Genomic DNA, 16,083 nt, shown 5'->3' with positions numbered 1-16,083 from the left:
CTTTGAGATTCTTTTTGGTGCTCCACCTAAAATAGGAGATATTAGGCCTCAAGAGTTGTCTGAGACAAATGATAAAGTTGTACAATTTGTGATTGCATTGTCTAAGGAACTGTCTAACACCCACTCTACAGTTTCTGCTTCTCTTCCAGAATCCACAGGTGACGTGGTCCATGACTTTGTGCCAGGAGACCTGGTGTATGTGAAAAAGTTTGTGCGCAGAGATTGTCTCCAGCCGAGATTTGAAGGACCCCACACGGTGATCCTGGTCACCCCCACTGCAGTAAAACTTGAAGGAAAGAGCACCTGGATTCACGCTTCACACTGTAAAAGAGACCGAACCAGTGTTTAGTCACAGTAGTGACTGAAGGGAAATGTTGCTGTTTTTGACCTTGGGACTGGGGGCCATCCTCGCCCCTACCTCTTCGGCCCCTATTGTAAATAAGAATTCTGGCCCCACTATTCTCTGGGTAAATCTGACAGCCCCGGCGAATATCTGGCGATTTGATTTCTGTGATGTAGTCAAGTGCCTTGACACTGAACGGATAGTAGAGGGAACTATCCAGTTTTATATATGTGTGTTACCAGACAATACAACAATAATTGTCATTATTGGACAGATGCTGCCTGGAGTACAGGGAAATATTGGGGATATAAACCTAGCGAAGCCATGTTCCCTAAGGATAGGACGGGTAGGAGTCTTCGTGAGAGAATGCATCTAACAGCCCTTCTGCAACCACTTAGGGGCTGTAAATGGGGTAGAAGCTGTCACCCCCTCCTTCTGAATCTTGAGAACGCCCAATCTGCTGATCTGCAGACGTTCGTATTGGGAAGGAATTATAATTATGTATTTAGTGCTGGACCCCATGCGTATTTAGGCCATATACAGCTCCAGGATATTAGTTTCAGACCAACCAAGGCCCCTGTTACCAGTATACCTAAAACAGGCCCAGGTGAGCGTTTGCAAAAAGTAGTTAATGAAGTGATACCCATTCCAGATCTCAGTTGGCAAGAGGTTTTCTCCATAGAAACACAAACAGCCCCAAGGAAAAACCTATGGTTAGAATGGGTGAGATACAATGTAAGAGTCCAGAATATCTCTGTAGGATGTATTGCTTGTGCTGCTGCGAATACACATCTATACACACATGCATTGCTTTTCCCTGATGACAACATCACTGCCTGTGTTATGAATCTGTTGAAAGGTTTGAAGCCCACTGATTGCCCAGACTACGTCCCACTAATTCATGAGAAACCCAAACTAAAAGTCCCAGGAGAAGTAATCGTATTAGCTGACAATTACACCTGCTATAATTCCCACGACACCACAGGTATACCAGTAGGGATCTTCGAGACAGGTTTCTGCGAGGAGAACAGCACTTTAGATACTGACTTGCTAATCAAACATACACATTATATGTACGACATTTATTGGTTATGTGGAGATGGTAAGCTCCGTCCTAGGTTGCCTAATGCCTGGATAGGCCAATGCACCCTTGTTAAACTAGCCACGCAGTTCAAAATTTTACCTTGGGATCCAAAGATACCTGATGAACCTACCAGAAAGAGGAGAAGTCTCGATCAGCTCCATATGAGTTATGAAGAAGATCCACTAGTATATATTGATGCCATTGGAGTGCCAAGGGGGGTGCCTGACCAGTTTAAAGCCCAGAACCAGATCTATGCTGGCTTTGCTTCTATAATCCCACAGGTGCAGATTAATAAAAACGTTGAATGGATCAATTACATATATTACAGTGAACAAAGGTTTGTCAATTTTAGCCAGGATGCCTTCCAGGGTATAGTTGAAGAATTGGGCCCTAACACTAGAATGACTCTTCAAAACAGACTAGCCCTTGATATGATTTTAGCTGAGAAAGGAGGAGTTTGTGGGATGGTAGGAGAAGAATGTTGTACCTATATCCCTCAGAACACTGGAGTGAATGGAAAAACCATGATAGCCCTCAAAAAGATAACTGGGTTAGCAGCAGAATTGAAAACTAATGCTGGAGTAGACACATCCTTCTTTTCCAGTTGGTTGGGTGGGCTCAAGGGATTCCTTCAACAGGCCTGTCTGGTACTGATTGCCCTCCTTGTAATTGGATCAATAATTCTCTGTTGTGTTATTCCCTTGTACAAAAAGGTTATTGCCAAAGCAACTCCAACTGGCACCTTCCTCAATCAAGAAGTAGATCTACCAGAGTACGATGGTACTGATCCAGGGGAGATCCCTAAGTATGTCCCTCTCAAGAGAGTAGACGAAACCCCCCATTCTCAGATGATGCTAAGAGATTTAGTTTAGGGACAGTGGGAGAACTCCATGTGAGGATAGTGAAGGGTTCAGCTGCCTGGAGGCCTCTCGCTAGGGGAGAGTTTCTGAGGTGTCTGGATGAAGAAATCCACCTCCCCTTTTCCCATCACATGGACAGTCTCGAAGGATCCTTCTTTAAGGGAAAAACTTAGTGTTTAGGGGGGATTGTCAAGGTGAAAATGTATTTTCTTATATACCTTTTATACTTTTATATATCTTTATACTCTTTTTGTACTGCTATACTCTTATACTGTGAAACAATAAGTTTTCCCCTGCTAATGCAAATGTAATTGTATTTAAAGATGGCCACCAGTGTTCAGTTTCGTTTCACCCTAGTGTCCGAAGGGACAAGATTCATTTCTTTAGAAACGAAACTAAAGGAATGTGAAGAAGAGGAGGAATCCACCAGGAGACGTTTGACGAATCAAAAGGACTGAGCACTAGACGTATACTGCTTAAACCCCACCTATTGCATTCCCTTTTTAGTACTGTGTATTGGAAAATAAAAGTTAGTTGCTGCTCGGCTCCTCACTGAGGTGAACGCAAGAGCATCAGCAAAGATTGAATCAGCTACGTGTCTGAATCATTTCTTTTTCCGGTACCAGATGTTCTGCGCTCGCATTACAATTTGGAATGACTGGTGAATGAGGAAAAATTGTCGTTTACGACCCCGACAATCCCAGTATACAGCTGCGTGCGTCGCTATTATCCCAGTATACGGCTGCATGCGTCTCTATTATCCCAGTATACGGCTGCGTGTGTCGCTATTATCCCAGTATACGGCTGCATGCGTCTCTATTATCCCAGTATACGGCTGCATGTGTCGCTATTATCCCAGTATACGGCTGCGTGCGTCTCTATTATCCCAGTATACGGCTGCGTGCGTCGCTATTATCCCAGTATACGGCTGCGTGCGTCGCTATTATCCCAGTATACGGCTGCGTGCGTCGCTATTATCCCAGTATACGGCTGCGTGCGTCTCTATTATCCCAGTATACGGCTGCATGCGTCGCTATTATCCCAGTATACGGCTGCATGCGTCGCTATTATCCCAGTATACGGCTGCATGCGTCTCTATTATCCCAGTATACGGCTGCATGTGTCGCTATTATCCCAGTATACGGCTGCGTGCGTCTCTATTATCCCAGTATACAGCTGCGTGCGTCGCTATTATCCCAGTATACAGCTGCGTGCGTCGCTATTATCCCAGTATACAGGTGTGTGCGTCGCTATTATCCCAGTATACAGGTGTGTGCATCGCTGTATCATCCCAGTATACGGGTGCGTGTGTCACTGTATGATGCCAGTATACGGCTGCATGCATCGCTATTATCCCAGTATACGGCTGTGTGCGTCACGGTGTCATCCTAGTATACGGGTGTGTGTGTCACGGTGTCATCCCAGTATGTGGGTGCATGTGTCACGGTGTTATCTCAGTATATGGGTACATGCGTCACGGTGTCATCCCAGTATGCGGGTGCATACGGCACGGTGTCATCCCAGTATGCGGGTGCATGCGGCACAGTGTCTTCCCAGTATACAGCTGTGTGTCACTGTATGATCCCAGTATACAGCGGTGTGTGTCATGGTGTCATCCCAGTATGCAGGTGCATGCGTCAGTGTCATCCCAGTATGCGGGTGTATGCTTCACTGTGTTATCCCAGTATACGGCTGCGTGTGTCATCCTAGTATGCAGGTGCATGCATCACGGTGTCATCCTAGTATGCAGGTGTATGGTTCGCTGTGTCATCCCAGTATGCAGGTGTATGCGTCACGGTGTCATCCCAGTATGTGGATGCATACTTCTCTGTGTCATCCCAGTATACGGGTGTGTGGGTGTGTACAGGGCCGTGTTTGGCACTAGGCACTGCAGGTGCAGTACCTTGGGTGGCGGGTCGTATGGGGCGGCGCCGGTCAGTGGTAACCGTATATGTATTTATTTTGTACAATCCCACCATTGCCTCACTGCACTTCTTGCATCTCATGCGGCAGAAGATGGCAGGTCAGGGGCTCTGCTGTCTGATGGGCGACCCTCGCACTGACTCAGGTGGCGGGGGCTGGTGAGAGCGTGCAGCCAGGTCCCCTGAGAGGCGAGCGTTGTGCATGGCTGACAAACTGCCCCGGTGACCTGGAGCCACAGGGCCCCATTATGTATAATGATGCCTGCATTATAATGGACTGTACTCGGCCGGGAGCGATCTACGTCTGAGCGCATCGGTCCATCCAGCTATCCCTGCCTATAATACATATTATATATATATATAGTCATGGCTGAAAGTGTCAGCACCCTTGGAATTGTTCCAGAAAATGAAGTATCCCAGAAAGTTATTGCCATTACACGTTTTGTTACACTCAGGTTTATTTCCTTTATGTATATTAGAACTACACAAAAAGAAACGGAGAAAAAGGGCAAAATGGACATAACATCACACAAAACCCCCCAAATGGTCCGGACACAATTGTTGGCGCCCTCAACCTTTGGAATAAATAACTGCAATCAATCTTTTCCTATTACCATCTACAAGCTTCTTTCTCCTCTCTGTTGGGATCTTGGACTCTTCTCACAATCTGCTCCCGGTCTCGTATTTCGCCTTCTCTCAACAGTGATTGTAAGATCCAGGAGATGAATGGGATTTAGATCCGGACTCATTGCTGCCACTTCAGAACTCTCCAGCGCTTTGTTTCCATCCATTTCTGGGGGCATCTTGAAGGATGCTAGGGGTCATTGTCCTGCTGGAAACCCAAACCCAGGTTTCTGACACTGGTCACTACATTACCACCCAAAATGCTTGGGTAATCTTCAGATTTATTGATGCCTTGCACACAGTCAAGGCCCCCAGAGCCAGAGGCAACAAAACAACTCCAAAACGTCTGACCGTCCACCATATCTGACTGTAGGTACGGTGTTCTTTTCTTTGTAGGCCTCATTCTGTTTTTGATAAACAGAAGAATGATGTGCTTTTCCAAAAAGCCCTATCTTTGTTTCTTCTATCCAGAAGACTCTTTCCCAGGAGGATTTTGGCTTACGCTCATACACTTTGGCAAACTGCAGCCTAGCTATTTTATGTCTCTGTATCAGCAGTGTAAGGTGGCCGAGCAAGGTAGTCGTGGATGAGCTGCTGCTTCAACTCGCTCTGGCACCCTACGGGCAAAACGTGTCTCCGTCCCAGTATGGGGTGCATTGCACTTACTTCCGGCCCGAGGGCCTCCACTGGCTCCAGGCTTTCCTCTTCTGGAACCCCAGCAGCAAACATTCCAGGAGACGCGGAATTCATAAGAACATCAAACTTTTACTGGACAGTTGGCAGTCTTCAAAAACAGGCATAAAAGATATGGCCCAACGGGTTGTCGTCTTTCCCACGGGTACCAGGCATAGCTCCTGGTTTTCGGTATGGCTGGCCTGTCCCTCTTGCTATCTTCTCTAGCACTAGGAAGTCTTCTTCACCACTGGCAGAACAACCAGAATGTAACACCTCCCGTCTCATAGACTCTGAGTCCATCTTTCCCTGTACCATAGGCTGAGTGCGCCCAAGTGCCCTGACGTTCATCTCGAGGTTCCCAGGCCAACTTAGAGATTCACACGGAAGGGTTCTATGGCAAACCACGGGCCTGAGTATTAGGCTCATGTTGTCCCTAGCAGCCCACTGCCTGCGCCCACCGCTATCAGTTCTGGAAGTGACAGTTCAATTGAGAAGTGCCATGGGTTGTAAACTTCTTGATTATGTTGCACACCATGAACAAAGGATCATTAAGATCTTTGGAGATGGACTTGAGAACCAAAATTGTTCAACAGTATCAACAATCTCAAGGTTACAAGTCCTCAGACAGTTCTCATCTCCTCGTTCTGTTCTCCATGCTTAGTGTCCATGCAAAAAGTGAGGCAATTTCTCCCCTTTTGTATCTGTTTTCAGGAGTGATTTTCATTGCCTACACCTGTTACTTGCCACAGGTGAGTCTGAAAGAGCATCACATGCTGGAAACAAAGTTGTTTAGCCACAATTTTGGAAAGGTGCCAACAACCTTTGTCCGGCCCATTTTTTGGTTTTGTGTGAAAATTATGTCCAATTTGCCTTTTTTTGTGTTCCAATACACACAAAGGAAATAAACAGGTGTATAACAAAACATGTAATTGCAATAATCTTCTGGGAGAAATACTTCATTTTCTGGAACAACTACAAGGGTGCCAACACTTTTGGCCATGACTGTAATATGCGTACGTTTGTGTAGAATTATTTTTCTTGTGTGAATGTTTGTATTTTTTGTTATAATATTTTTCTGTATGTCTCCCCAGATTTGGGGTCTTTGCAGATGGTCAGGGGGCTCTGTAGTCTTGTTGCACAGGAGCTTTCTATTGTTTACTAATTTATTGTAAAAGTTAGTAAATGATAATAATTTGTTGCTATTGTGTTTAAAATAAAATCCAGGGTAATAATTTCTGTAAATCCGTCTATTGGCGAGTTTTCCTGATAACCCGCAGTAGAGACGCACGTTGTGACCCACGGGCGATAACAAAACCTGGCAGCGTCCTGCTCGTCTCCTGTCTTCAGTACAATCCTCACACCCACTCACACAATGAAGCCGGCGGCAGGAGACGGCGCTGCTCCGTTCAGCCCAAATGTCACTGATAGCGAGACAGAGAAACGATCGGACTGCAGAATATTGCACTGCAAGAATCTCCTGGTAGCGGTGACTAGTGATGGCGGCACATGGTAGCGGTGACTAGTGATGGCGGCACGGCTGGTCCCACCAAGTAGTCGTGATACTCATTGCGAGCGCAGGAGGCAGGTAGCCCTCGCTAAAATAAACATTATGTGCAAGCAATGACGACACATGAAACCGGCTCATGTGGTGGCCTGGGGATGGGGAGGAAAGCACAGTTTGCCTGTTTTATAACATTTTCTGTAATGGGACGACATCTTTAGACTCCTCTTTAATAGTTTTCATGCAGTGTCCGATGTGTTCATGATCAGCTCCTTCCTCCCTCCGCAGATTGCACCTTCCCTCCTATTCCGGTACATGGGCAGAACGCTGCCGGTATCACTGTGCACAACACATCTTTTAAACTTTGGCAGAAAACACTTCAGAAAGAAAAAATCCTCCAGAGTTTCCTGAATTGTCTTTTGTGTCATTTTTTTCAGTTGTTTCCGAAGCATTTTCTAGACAGTTTTGAGAGTCGCCGTGTTTTTTTTGTTTTTTTTTTTGGGGGGAGGGTTTTTCATGATTTTTGTGGTCTTTTTTTACTGTTGATCTCCAATCATTTTTTTCACTCTATTGACTAATAAAGAAACCACTAGGATTTTTTAAGCAAAAACAACAACAAAAACGCTCCAAAAAATCAGATTGTTTTCTGGGCGTCTTTTGAGCATTATCTGTGACTTGTATCATAACGTAACAGAGCGTCTTCTGTCTTCAGGTCACTTTTTTTTCTGCTTGACGTTTTTAGAAATCTGAAGCAGTTAAAAGACATTTAGAAGCCCGAAGATGAGCAGAAACAGAAGATGAGCAGAGACCGAAGATGAGCAGAGACTGAAGATGAGCAAAGCGAGTGACTTCTACATAGTAATGAAGATGTTCGTTCTTTTGAACATTTGTTGAGAGGTTTTTCAGGCAGTTTACGCAGTGGATTCTGCCTGAAAGGACAACGTGCAATTGGCCGCTCAGTAACCTCTCCTGTATTGTCAGGATTCACATAATGTTTGTTCTTTATTTACCAACAATATGGCAGTATTATTCAGTCTTTGTAGGATGTTGTTCATATGGCGGTACTATTTAGTCATGTTATGGTGGTGTTATTAGGAATGATATGGCGGAATTACTCAATCACAGTATAGTGGTATTATTCAGTCTTTGTAGGATGGTGTTTATATGGTGGCACTATTTAGTCACGGTGTGGCGGTGTTATTAGGAATGATATGGCAGTATTATTCAGTCTTTGTATGTATAATATTTAGTTGCAGCATTTACTGCTATGTGTTGAAGAAGAGCAATCCTGAGCACCGCGCACCACACGATGCAACTGCTAGCGATTACACTGTGTTCCAAATTATTATGCAAACTGGATTTAAGTGTCTTAAAGATTTAATTGTTTTGTTTTTCAAATAAACTCGTGGATGGTATTGTGTCTCAGGGCTCAACGGATCACTGAAATCAATCTTAAACACATGTGATCATTAGTTTTCCAGGTGATTCTAATTAAAGGAAAACTACTCAAAAATGATGTTCCACATTATTATGCAGGTCACAGGTTTCAAGCAATATGGGAAATAAAAAGGATCTCTTTGCTGCTGAAAAGCGTTAAATAGTGCAATGCCTTGGACAAGGTATGAAAAAATTAGATATTTCACGAAAACTTAAGAGTGATCATCATACTCTGATGAGATTTGTGACTTAAACAGAGCACAGACAGAGTTCATGCAAATAAAGGCATAATGAGGAAGTTTTCTGCCAAACAAATTCATTAGATTAAGAGGCATTTATGATCAGTGCCAGGGCAGCGTCGTCTATGAATACGGCCCTGGGTGCGTGCACTGGGGTATCTACCGGTTATATAGGTGTGTACCGCTATATCAGCACAGTATACAGTGTGTGTGCCGTCCTCTCAGCACACTATTCGGGTGTGCACTGTATTATCGCAGTACACGGGTGTGCGCTGTATTATCGCAGTACACGGCTGTGCGCTGTATTATCTCAGTACACGGGTGTGCGCTGTATTATCGCAGTATACGGGTGTGCGCTGTATTATCTCAGTACACGGTTGTGCGCTGTATTATCTCAGTACACGGGTGCGCGCTGTATTATCTCAGTACACGGGTGTGCGCTGTATTATCTCAGTACACGGGTGTGCGCTGTATTATCGCAGTACACGGCTGTGCGCTGTATTATCTCAGTACACGGGTGTGCGCTGTATTATCGCAGTATACGGGTGTGCGCTGTATTATCTCAGTACACGGTTGTGCGCTGTATTATCTCAGTACACGGGTGCGCGCTGTATTATCTCAGTACACGGGTGTGCGCTGTATTATCTCAGTACACGGTTGTGCGCTGTATTATCTCAGTACACGGGTGTGCGCTGTATTATCTCAGTACATGGGTGTGCGTGCTGTATTATCGCAGTACATGGGTGTGCGCTGTATTATCGCAGTACACGGGTGTGCGCTGTATTATCTCAGTACACGGGTGTGCGTTGTATTATCGCAGTATACGGTTGTGTGCTGTATTATCTCAGTACACGGGTGTGCGCTGTATTATCTCAGTACATGGGTGTGCGTGCTGTATTATCACAGTACATGGGAGTGCGCTGTATTATCTCAGTACACGGTTGTGTGCTGTATTATCGCAGTACACGGGTTTGCGCTGCATTATCTCAGTATACGGGTGTGCGCTGCATTATCGCAGTACACGGGTGTGTGCTGTATTATCGCAGTTCACGGGTGTGCGCTGTATTATCTCAGTACACGGGTGTGCGCTGTATTATCTCAGTACACGGTTGTGTGCTGTATTATCGCAGTACACGGGTGTGCGCTGTATTATCTCAGTACACGGGTGTGCGTTGTATTATCGCAGTATACGGTTGTGTGCTGTATTATCTCAGTACACGGGTGTGCGCTGTATTATCGCAGTACACGGGTGTGCGCTGTATTATCTCAGTACACGGTTGTGTGCTGTATCATCTCAGTACACGGGTGTGCGCGCTGTATTATCGCAGTACACGGGTGTGCGCTGTATTATCGCAGTATATGGTTGTGCGCTGTATTAGCGCAGTACACGGGTGTGCGCTGTATTATCTCAGTACACGGGTGTGCGCTGTATTATCGCAGTATACGGTTTTGCGCTGTATCATCTCAGTACACGGGTGTGCGCTGTATTATCGCAGTATACGGTTTTGCGCTGTATTATCGCAGTACACGGGTGTGCGCTGTATTAACGCAGTACACGGGTGTGCGCTGTATTATCGCAGTATACGGGTGTGCACGGTGGTTACGTCGGCCTGTACCTGTACAGGTGGCGATGCTTTCCTTCAGCTCCCGCCGTTCCCTGCGCAGTTGAGCCAGTTGCTCCCGCAGCTCCTCTCGCTCTTTCTCCAGCTTCTCTTTCACCTCGGTGAATTTTCTGGCTTCGGCTTCGGTTCGGTTCTTTCCCAATTTGCTTTCAATGGCTGAAAGAGAAGGGAGAATAAAGCCACAGTCCGGCTGTGTCACACCAAGGGGCGCTGTGCTTCCTTCTGTCCTTTACATCTTTCTAAGAGCCTTTATCTATTAACTCTTCCTCATTCTGAAAGTCTCTGCTTTCTGTCAGTGAATGGGAACATTCTTATAAAGATGAATGACATCTGCCCCCACATTCCTATCACGCACGGCCAATCTGCTCCAACAATGGACGGACATGGAAGCGTCAGAAGTGCCACGAGCAGGGTCGGACTGGCCACAAGCAGACTGTCGGCTCGTCTTATCAGCGCTGCGTCCAGTTCCCATGATTCATGAGTCCAGGTTTCCATCCCCCACCCCGTCTCTGCCGCTCACCTGGACTGGACACTTTGTGCTTCTCCATCTTGCTTTTCCCCAGCAGCGGACTGGACACGGCACTGGTCTTCACCTGTAGATCCACCATTGTTTCTTCTGGGCGATGATTGATGTCCTGAAGAATAAGAAAACATCCAAATTCAGGAATCAAAGGGTTAATGGAACAATACACCTGATACACGGCACTCTCTGCTCCTCCTGCCTGCTGCCCGGTACTCTCTGCTCCTCCTGCCTGCTGCCTGGCATTGTCTGCTCCTCCTGCCTGCTGCCCGGCGCTGTCTGCTCCTCCCACCTGCTGCCGGCGCTGTCTGCTCTTCCTGCCGGCTGCCCGGCGCTGTCTGCTCCTCCTGCCTGCTGTCCGGCGCTGTCTGCTCCTCCTGCCGGCTGCCCGGCGCTGTCTGCTCCTCCTGCCGGCTGCCCGGCGCTGTCTGCTCCTCCTGCCGGCTGCCCGGCGCTGTCTGCTCCTCCTGCCTGCTGCCCGGCGCTGTCTGCTCCTCCTGCCTGCTGCCCGGCACTGTCTGCTCCTCCTGCCTGCTGCCCGGCGCTGTCTGCTCCTCCCACCTGCTGCCGGCGCTGTCTGCTCTTCCTGCCGGCTGCCCGGCGCTGTCTGCTCCTCCTGCCTGCTGCCCGGCGCTGTCTGCTCCTCCTGCCGGTTGCCCAGCGCTGTCTGCTCCTCCTGCCTGCTGCTCGGCATTGTCTGCTCCTCCTGCCTGCTGTCCGGTGCTGTCTGCTCCTCCTGCCGGCTGCCCGGCGCTGTCTGCTCCTCCTGCCGGCTGCCCGGCGCTGTCTGCTCCTCCTGCCGGCTGCCCGGCGCTGTCTGCTCCTCCTGCCGGCTGCCCGGCGCTGTCTGCTCCTCCTGCCTGCTGCCCGGCGCTGTCTGCTCCTCCTGCCTGCTGCCCGGCGCTGTCTGCTCCTCCTGCCTGCTGCCCGGCGCTGTCTGCTCCTCCTGCCTGCTGCCCGGCGCTCTCTGCTCCTCCTGCATGCTGTCCGGCGCTCTCTGCTCCTCCTGCATGCTGTCCGGCGCTCTCTGCTCCTCCTGCATGCTGCCCGGCGCTGTCTGCTCCTCCTGCCGGCTGCCCGGCGCTGTCTGCTCCTCCTGCCGGCTGCCCGGCGCTGTCTGCTCCTCCTGCCTGCTGCCCGGCGCTGTCTGCTCCTCCTGCCTGCTGCCCGGCGCTGTCTGCTCCTCCTGCCTGCTGCCCGGCGCTGTCTGCTCCTCCTGCCTGCTGCCTGGCGCTCTCTGCTCCTCCTGCATGCTGTCCGGCGCTCTCTGCTCCTCCTGCATGCTGTCCGGCGCTCTCTGCTCCTCCTGCATGCTGCCCGGCGCTGTCTGCTCCTCCTGCCAGCTGCCCGGCGCTGTCTGCTCCTCCTGCCTGCTGCCCGGCGCTCTCTGCTCCTCCTGCCTGCTGCCCGGCGCTGTCTGCTCCTCCTGCCTGCTGCCCGGCGCTCTCTGCTCCTCCTGCCTGCTGCCCGGCGCTCTCTGCTCCTCCTGCCTGCTGCCCGGCGCTCTCTGCTCCTCCTGCCTGCTGCCCGGCGCTCTCTGCTCCTCCTGCATGCTGTCCGGCGCTCTCTGCTCCTCCTACATGCTGTCCGGCGCTCTCTGCTCCTCCTGCATGCTGTCCGGCGCTCTCTGCTCCTCCTGCATGCTGCCCGGCGCTGTCTGCTCCTCCTGCCAGCTGCCCGGCGCTGTCTGCTCCTCCTGCCTGCTGCCCGGCACTCTCTGCTCCTCCTGCATGCTGTCCGGCACTCTCTGCTCTTCCTGCATGCTGCCCAGTGCTCTTTGCTTCTCCTGCATGCTTGTCTTTTTAAATCATAACGACAACCCAAAACATCCAAATGACCCTGATCAAAAGTTCACATCCCCCATTTCTTAATACGGTGTATTGCCCCTGTAACATCAATGACAGCTTGAAGTCTTTTGTGGTAGTTGTGGATGAGGTTCTTTATTTTCTCAGATGGTAAAGCTGCCCACTGTTCTTGGCAGAAAGCCTCCAGTTCCTGTAAATTCCGTGGCTTTCTAGCATGATCTGCGCGCTTGAGATCTCCCCAGAGTGGCTCAATGATATTGAGGTCAGGAGACTGAGATGGCCACTCCAGAACCTTCACTTTGTTCTGCTGTAGCCAATGACAGGTCGACTTGGCCTTGTGTTTTGAATCGTTGTCATGTGGAACGTCCAAGTACATCCCATGGGCATATTCCGGGCTGATGACTTCAAATTTGCCTCCAATATTTGCTGATAGTGTGCTGCATTCATCTTTCCTTCAAATTTGACCAAGTTTCCTGTGCCTTTGTAGCTTACACATCCCCAAAACATCAGCGCTCCACCTCCGTGCTTTACAGTAGGAATGGTGTTCCTTTCATCATAGGCCTTGTTGACCTCTATCTAAATTCAACATTTATGGTTGTGGACAAAAAGTTCAATTTTGGTCTCATCACTCCAAATTACCTTGTTCCAGAAGTTTTGAGGCCTGTGTCTGTGCTGTTTTGCATATTGTAGGTGAGATACTTTGGGGCATTTGCGCAGTAATGGCTTTCTTCTGGCGACTCGACCATGCAGCCCATTTTTCTTCAAGTGCCTCCTTATTGTGCATCTTGAAACAGCCACACCGCTAGTTTTCAGAGAGTCCGGTATTTCAGCTGATGTTATTTGTGAGTTTTTCTTTGCATCCCGAACAATTTTCCTGGCAGTTGTGGACATTTTTGTTGGTCTACCTGACCATTGTTTTGTTTTTACAGAGCCCCTGATTTTCCATTTGTTAATCACAGCCTGAATGCTGCTGACTAGCATTATCAATTCCTTGGATATCTTTTTGTATCCCTTTCCTGTTTTATACAGTTCAACTACCTTTTCCTGTAGATCCGTTGACAATTCTTTTGCTTTCCCCATGACTCACAATCCAGAAATGTCAGTGGCTGGATGAAAGATGCAAGAGTCTCTCTGGATCGCAGAAACTCCCTCAGCTTTTATGCACAGGCTGATTACAAGCAAACAGGTCACAGGTGAGGATGCCATTCACACCCATTGTGTCAACTGCTGTGCATGTTATTGGCCAAAATCACCAGGGTATGTGAACTTTTCATCAGGGTCATTTGGATGTTTTGGGTTGTCGTTATGATTTAAAAAGAGAAAACACAGGAGTCTGACAATAAATGGCTTCACCCAACCACTGACCATGAGTGGAGGAAAAGTTTTGGTGTTATCATTCATATTCTCAGAGAAAGGCCAAGAAAGCAAAAATTCCTCCGGGGTATGTAAACTTAGCACAACTGTACCACTACCATACAACAGTACACACCAGTATATACCAGTACCACACAGCCTGCAGAAGAGGAGCAGGAGGATCTGCAGATATGGGACGATTATTGCTGCGTGGAGCGGCGCTCACCTCTTGGGCAGAACTCGCTGGTTCTGCTTCTCTACCAGGCGCTGGTTCTGGTTCCTTCTCTAGTTTGCTGTCCCTCTCGGCGGTGGCGGACGGTGTCGGAGGGCTCAGTGTTTTCCCGGTTGATCTGTGTAGGAAGCATTTTGCAGGTAACAGGTCCAGGTAAGTGTTCTCCGCTACAGGCTGCACCTCAGGTTTGGGATCATCTTCCTGTAGAGGACGGAAAATAAGAAACACTTTGTGTCACACCTGTGGCGAAAACCGGGGCTCAATGGTTAGCATTGTACGGTGGCTCAGTGGAAAGCACTGTCACATTGCAGCACTGGGATCCAATCCCACCAACAACGACATCTGCAAGAAGTTTGTATGTTCTCCACATGTTTGTGTGAGTTTCCTTCACACACCAAAGACTAATATGGAATCTAGATTGTGAGCCCCAATGGGGACAGTGATGATGAAGTCTGTACAGCTCTGCAGAACATAATGGTGACTACAATGTACTACAGCCTGTTATCAGGGATTTCAGGCCTCAAAGCTGCACTCACTATTCTGCTGGTGCAGTCACTGTGTACATACATTACATTACTGATCCTGAGTTATATCCTGTATTATACCCCAGAGCTGCACTCACTATTCTGCTGGTGCAGTCACTGTGTACATACATTACTGATCCTGAGTTACCTCCTGTATTATACTCCAGAGCTGCACTCACTATTCTGCTGGTGCAGTCACTGTGTACATACATTACATTACTGATCCTGAGTTACACCCTGTATTATACCCCAGAGCTGCACTCACTATTCTGCTGGTGCAGTCACTGTGTACATACATTACTGATCCTGAGTTACCTCCTGTATTATACTCCAGAGCTGCACTCACTATTCTGCTGGTGCAGTCACTGTGTACATACATTACTGATCCTGAGTTACATCCTGTATTATACCCCAGAGCTGCACTCACTATTCTGCTGGTGCAGTCACTGTGCACATACATTACATTACTGATCCTGAGTTACATCCTGTATTATACCCCAGAGCTGCACTCACTATTCTGCTGGTGCAGTCAGTGTACATACATTACATTACTGATCCTGAGTTACATCCTGTATTATACCCCAGAGCTGCACTCACTATTCTGCTGGTGCAGTCAGTGTACATACATTACATTACTGATCCTGAGTTACATCCTGTATTATACTCCAGAGCTGCACTCACTATTCTGCTGGTGCAGTCACTGTGTACATACATTACATTACTGATCCTGAGTTACATCCTGTATTATACCCCAGAGCTGCACTCACTATTCTGCTGGTGCAGTCACTGTGTACATACATTACATTACTGATCCTGAGTTACATCCTGTATTATACTCCAGAGCTGCACTCACTATTCTGCTGGTGCAGTCACTGTGTACATACATTACATTACTGATCCTGAGTTACATCCTGTATTATACTCCAGAGCTGCACTCACTATTCTGCTGGTGCAGTCACTGTGTACATACATTACATTACTGATCCTGAGTTACATCCTGTATTATATTCCAGAGCTGCACTCACTATTCTGCCGGTGCAGTCACTGTGTACATACATTACATTACTAATCCTGAGTTACATCCTGTATTATACTCCAGAGCTGCACTCACTATAATGCTGGTGCAGTCACTGTGTACATACATTACATTACTGATACTGAGTTACATCCTGTATTATACTCCAGAGCTGCACTCACTATTCTGCTGGTGCAGTCACTGTGTACATACATTACTGATCCTGAGTTACATCCTGTATTATACCCCAGAGCTGCACTCACTATTCTGCTGGTGCAGTCCCTGTGTACATACATTACATTACTGATCCTGAGTTACATCCTGTAT

General features: G+C 48.0%; 1 protein-coding gene across 2 annotated transcripts in view; it reads right to left on the bottom strand.

The window, feature by feature from the left end:
- Nucleotides 1-16,083, bottom strand: part of AFAP1L2 (actin filament associated protein 1 like 2) — a 155,176-nt gene that overhangs the window by 11,443 nt on the left and 127,650 nt on the right. For both annotated transcript variants that reach the window (XM_077257929.1, XM_077257930.1), the window contains exons 14-16: nt 14,212-14,418; nt 10,828-10,942; nt 10,302-10,463 (exon numbers count right to left, since the gene is read on the bottom strand). In XM_077257929.1, the coding sequence (XP_077114044.1) occupies nt 10,302-10,463; nt 10,828-10,942; nt 14,212-14,418 (484 nt within the window). The remainder of the gene's footprint in view (nt 1-10,301; nt 10,464-10,827; nt 10,943-14,211; nt 14,419-16,083) is intronic.

This window comes from Ranitomeya variabilis, chromosome 4 (genome assembly GCF_051348905.1).
Source record: "Ranitomeya variabilis isolate aRanVar5 chromosome 4, aRanVar5.hap1, whole genome shotgun sequence".
In the NCBI taxonomy this organism is placed as follows: domain Eukaryota; kingdom Metazoa; phylum Chordata; class Amphibia; order Anura; family Dendrobatidae; genus Ranitomeya; species Ranitomeya variabilis.
This window is presented reverse-complemented; position numbering and strand designations above follow the sequence as displayed.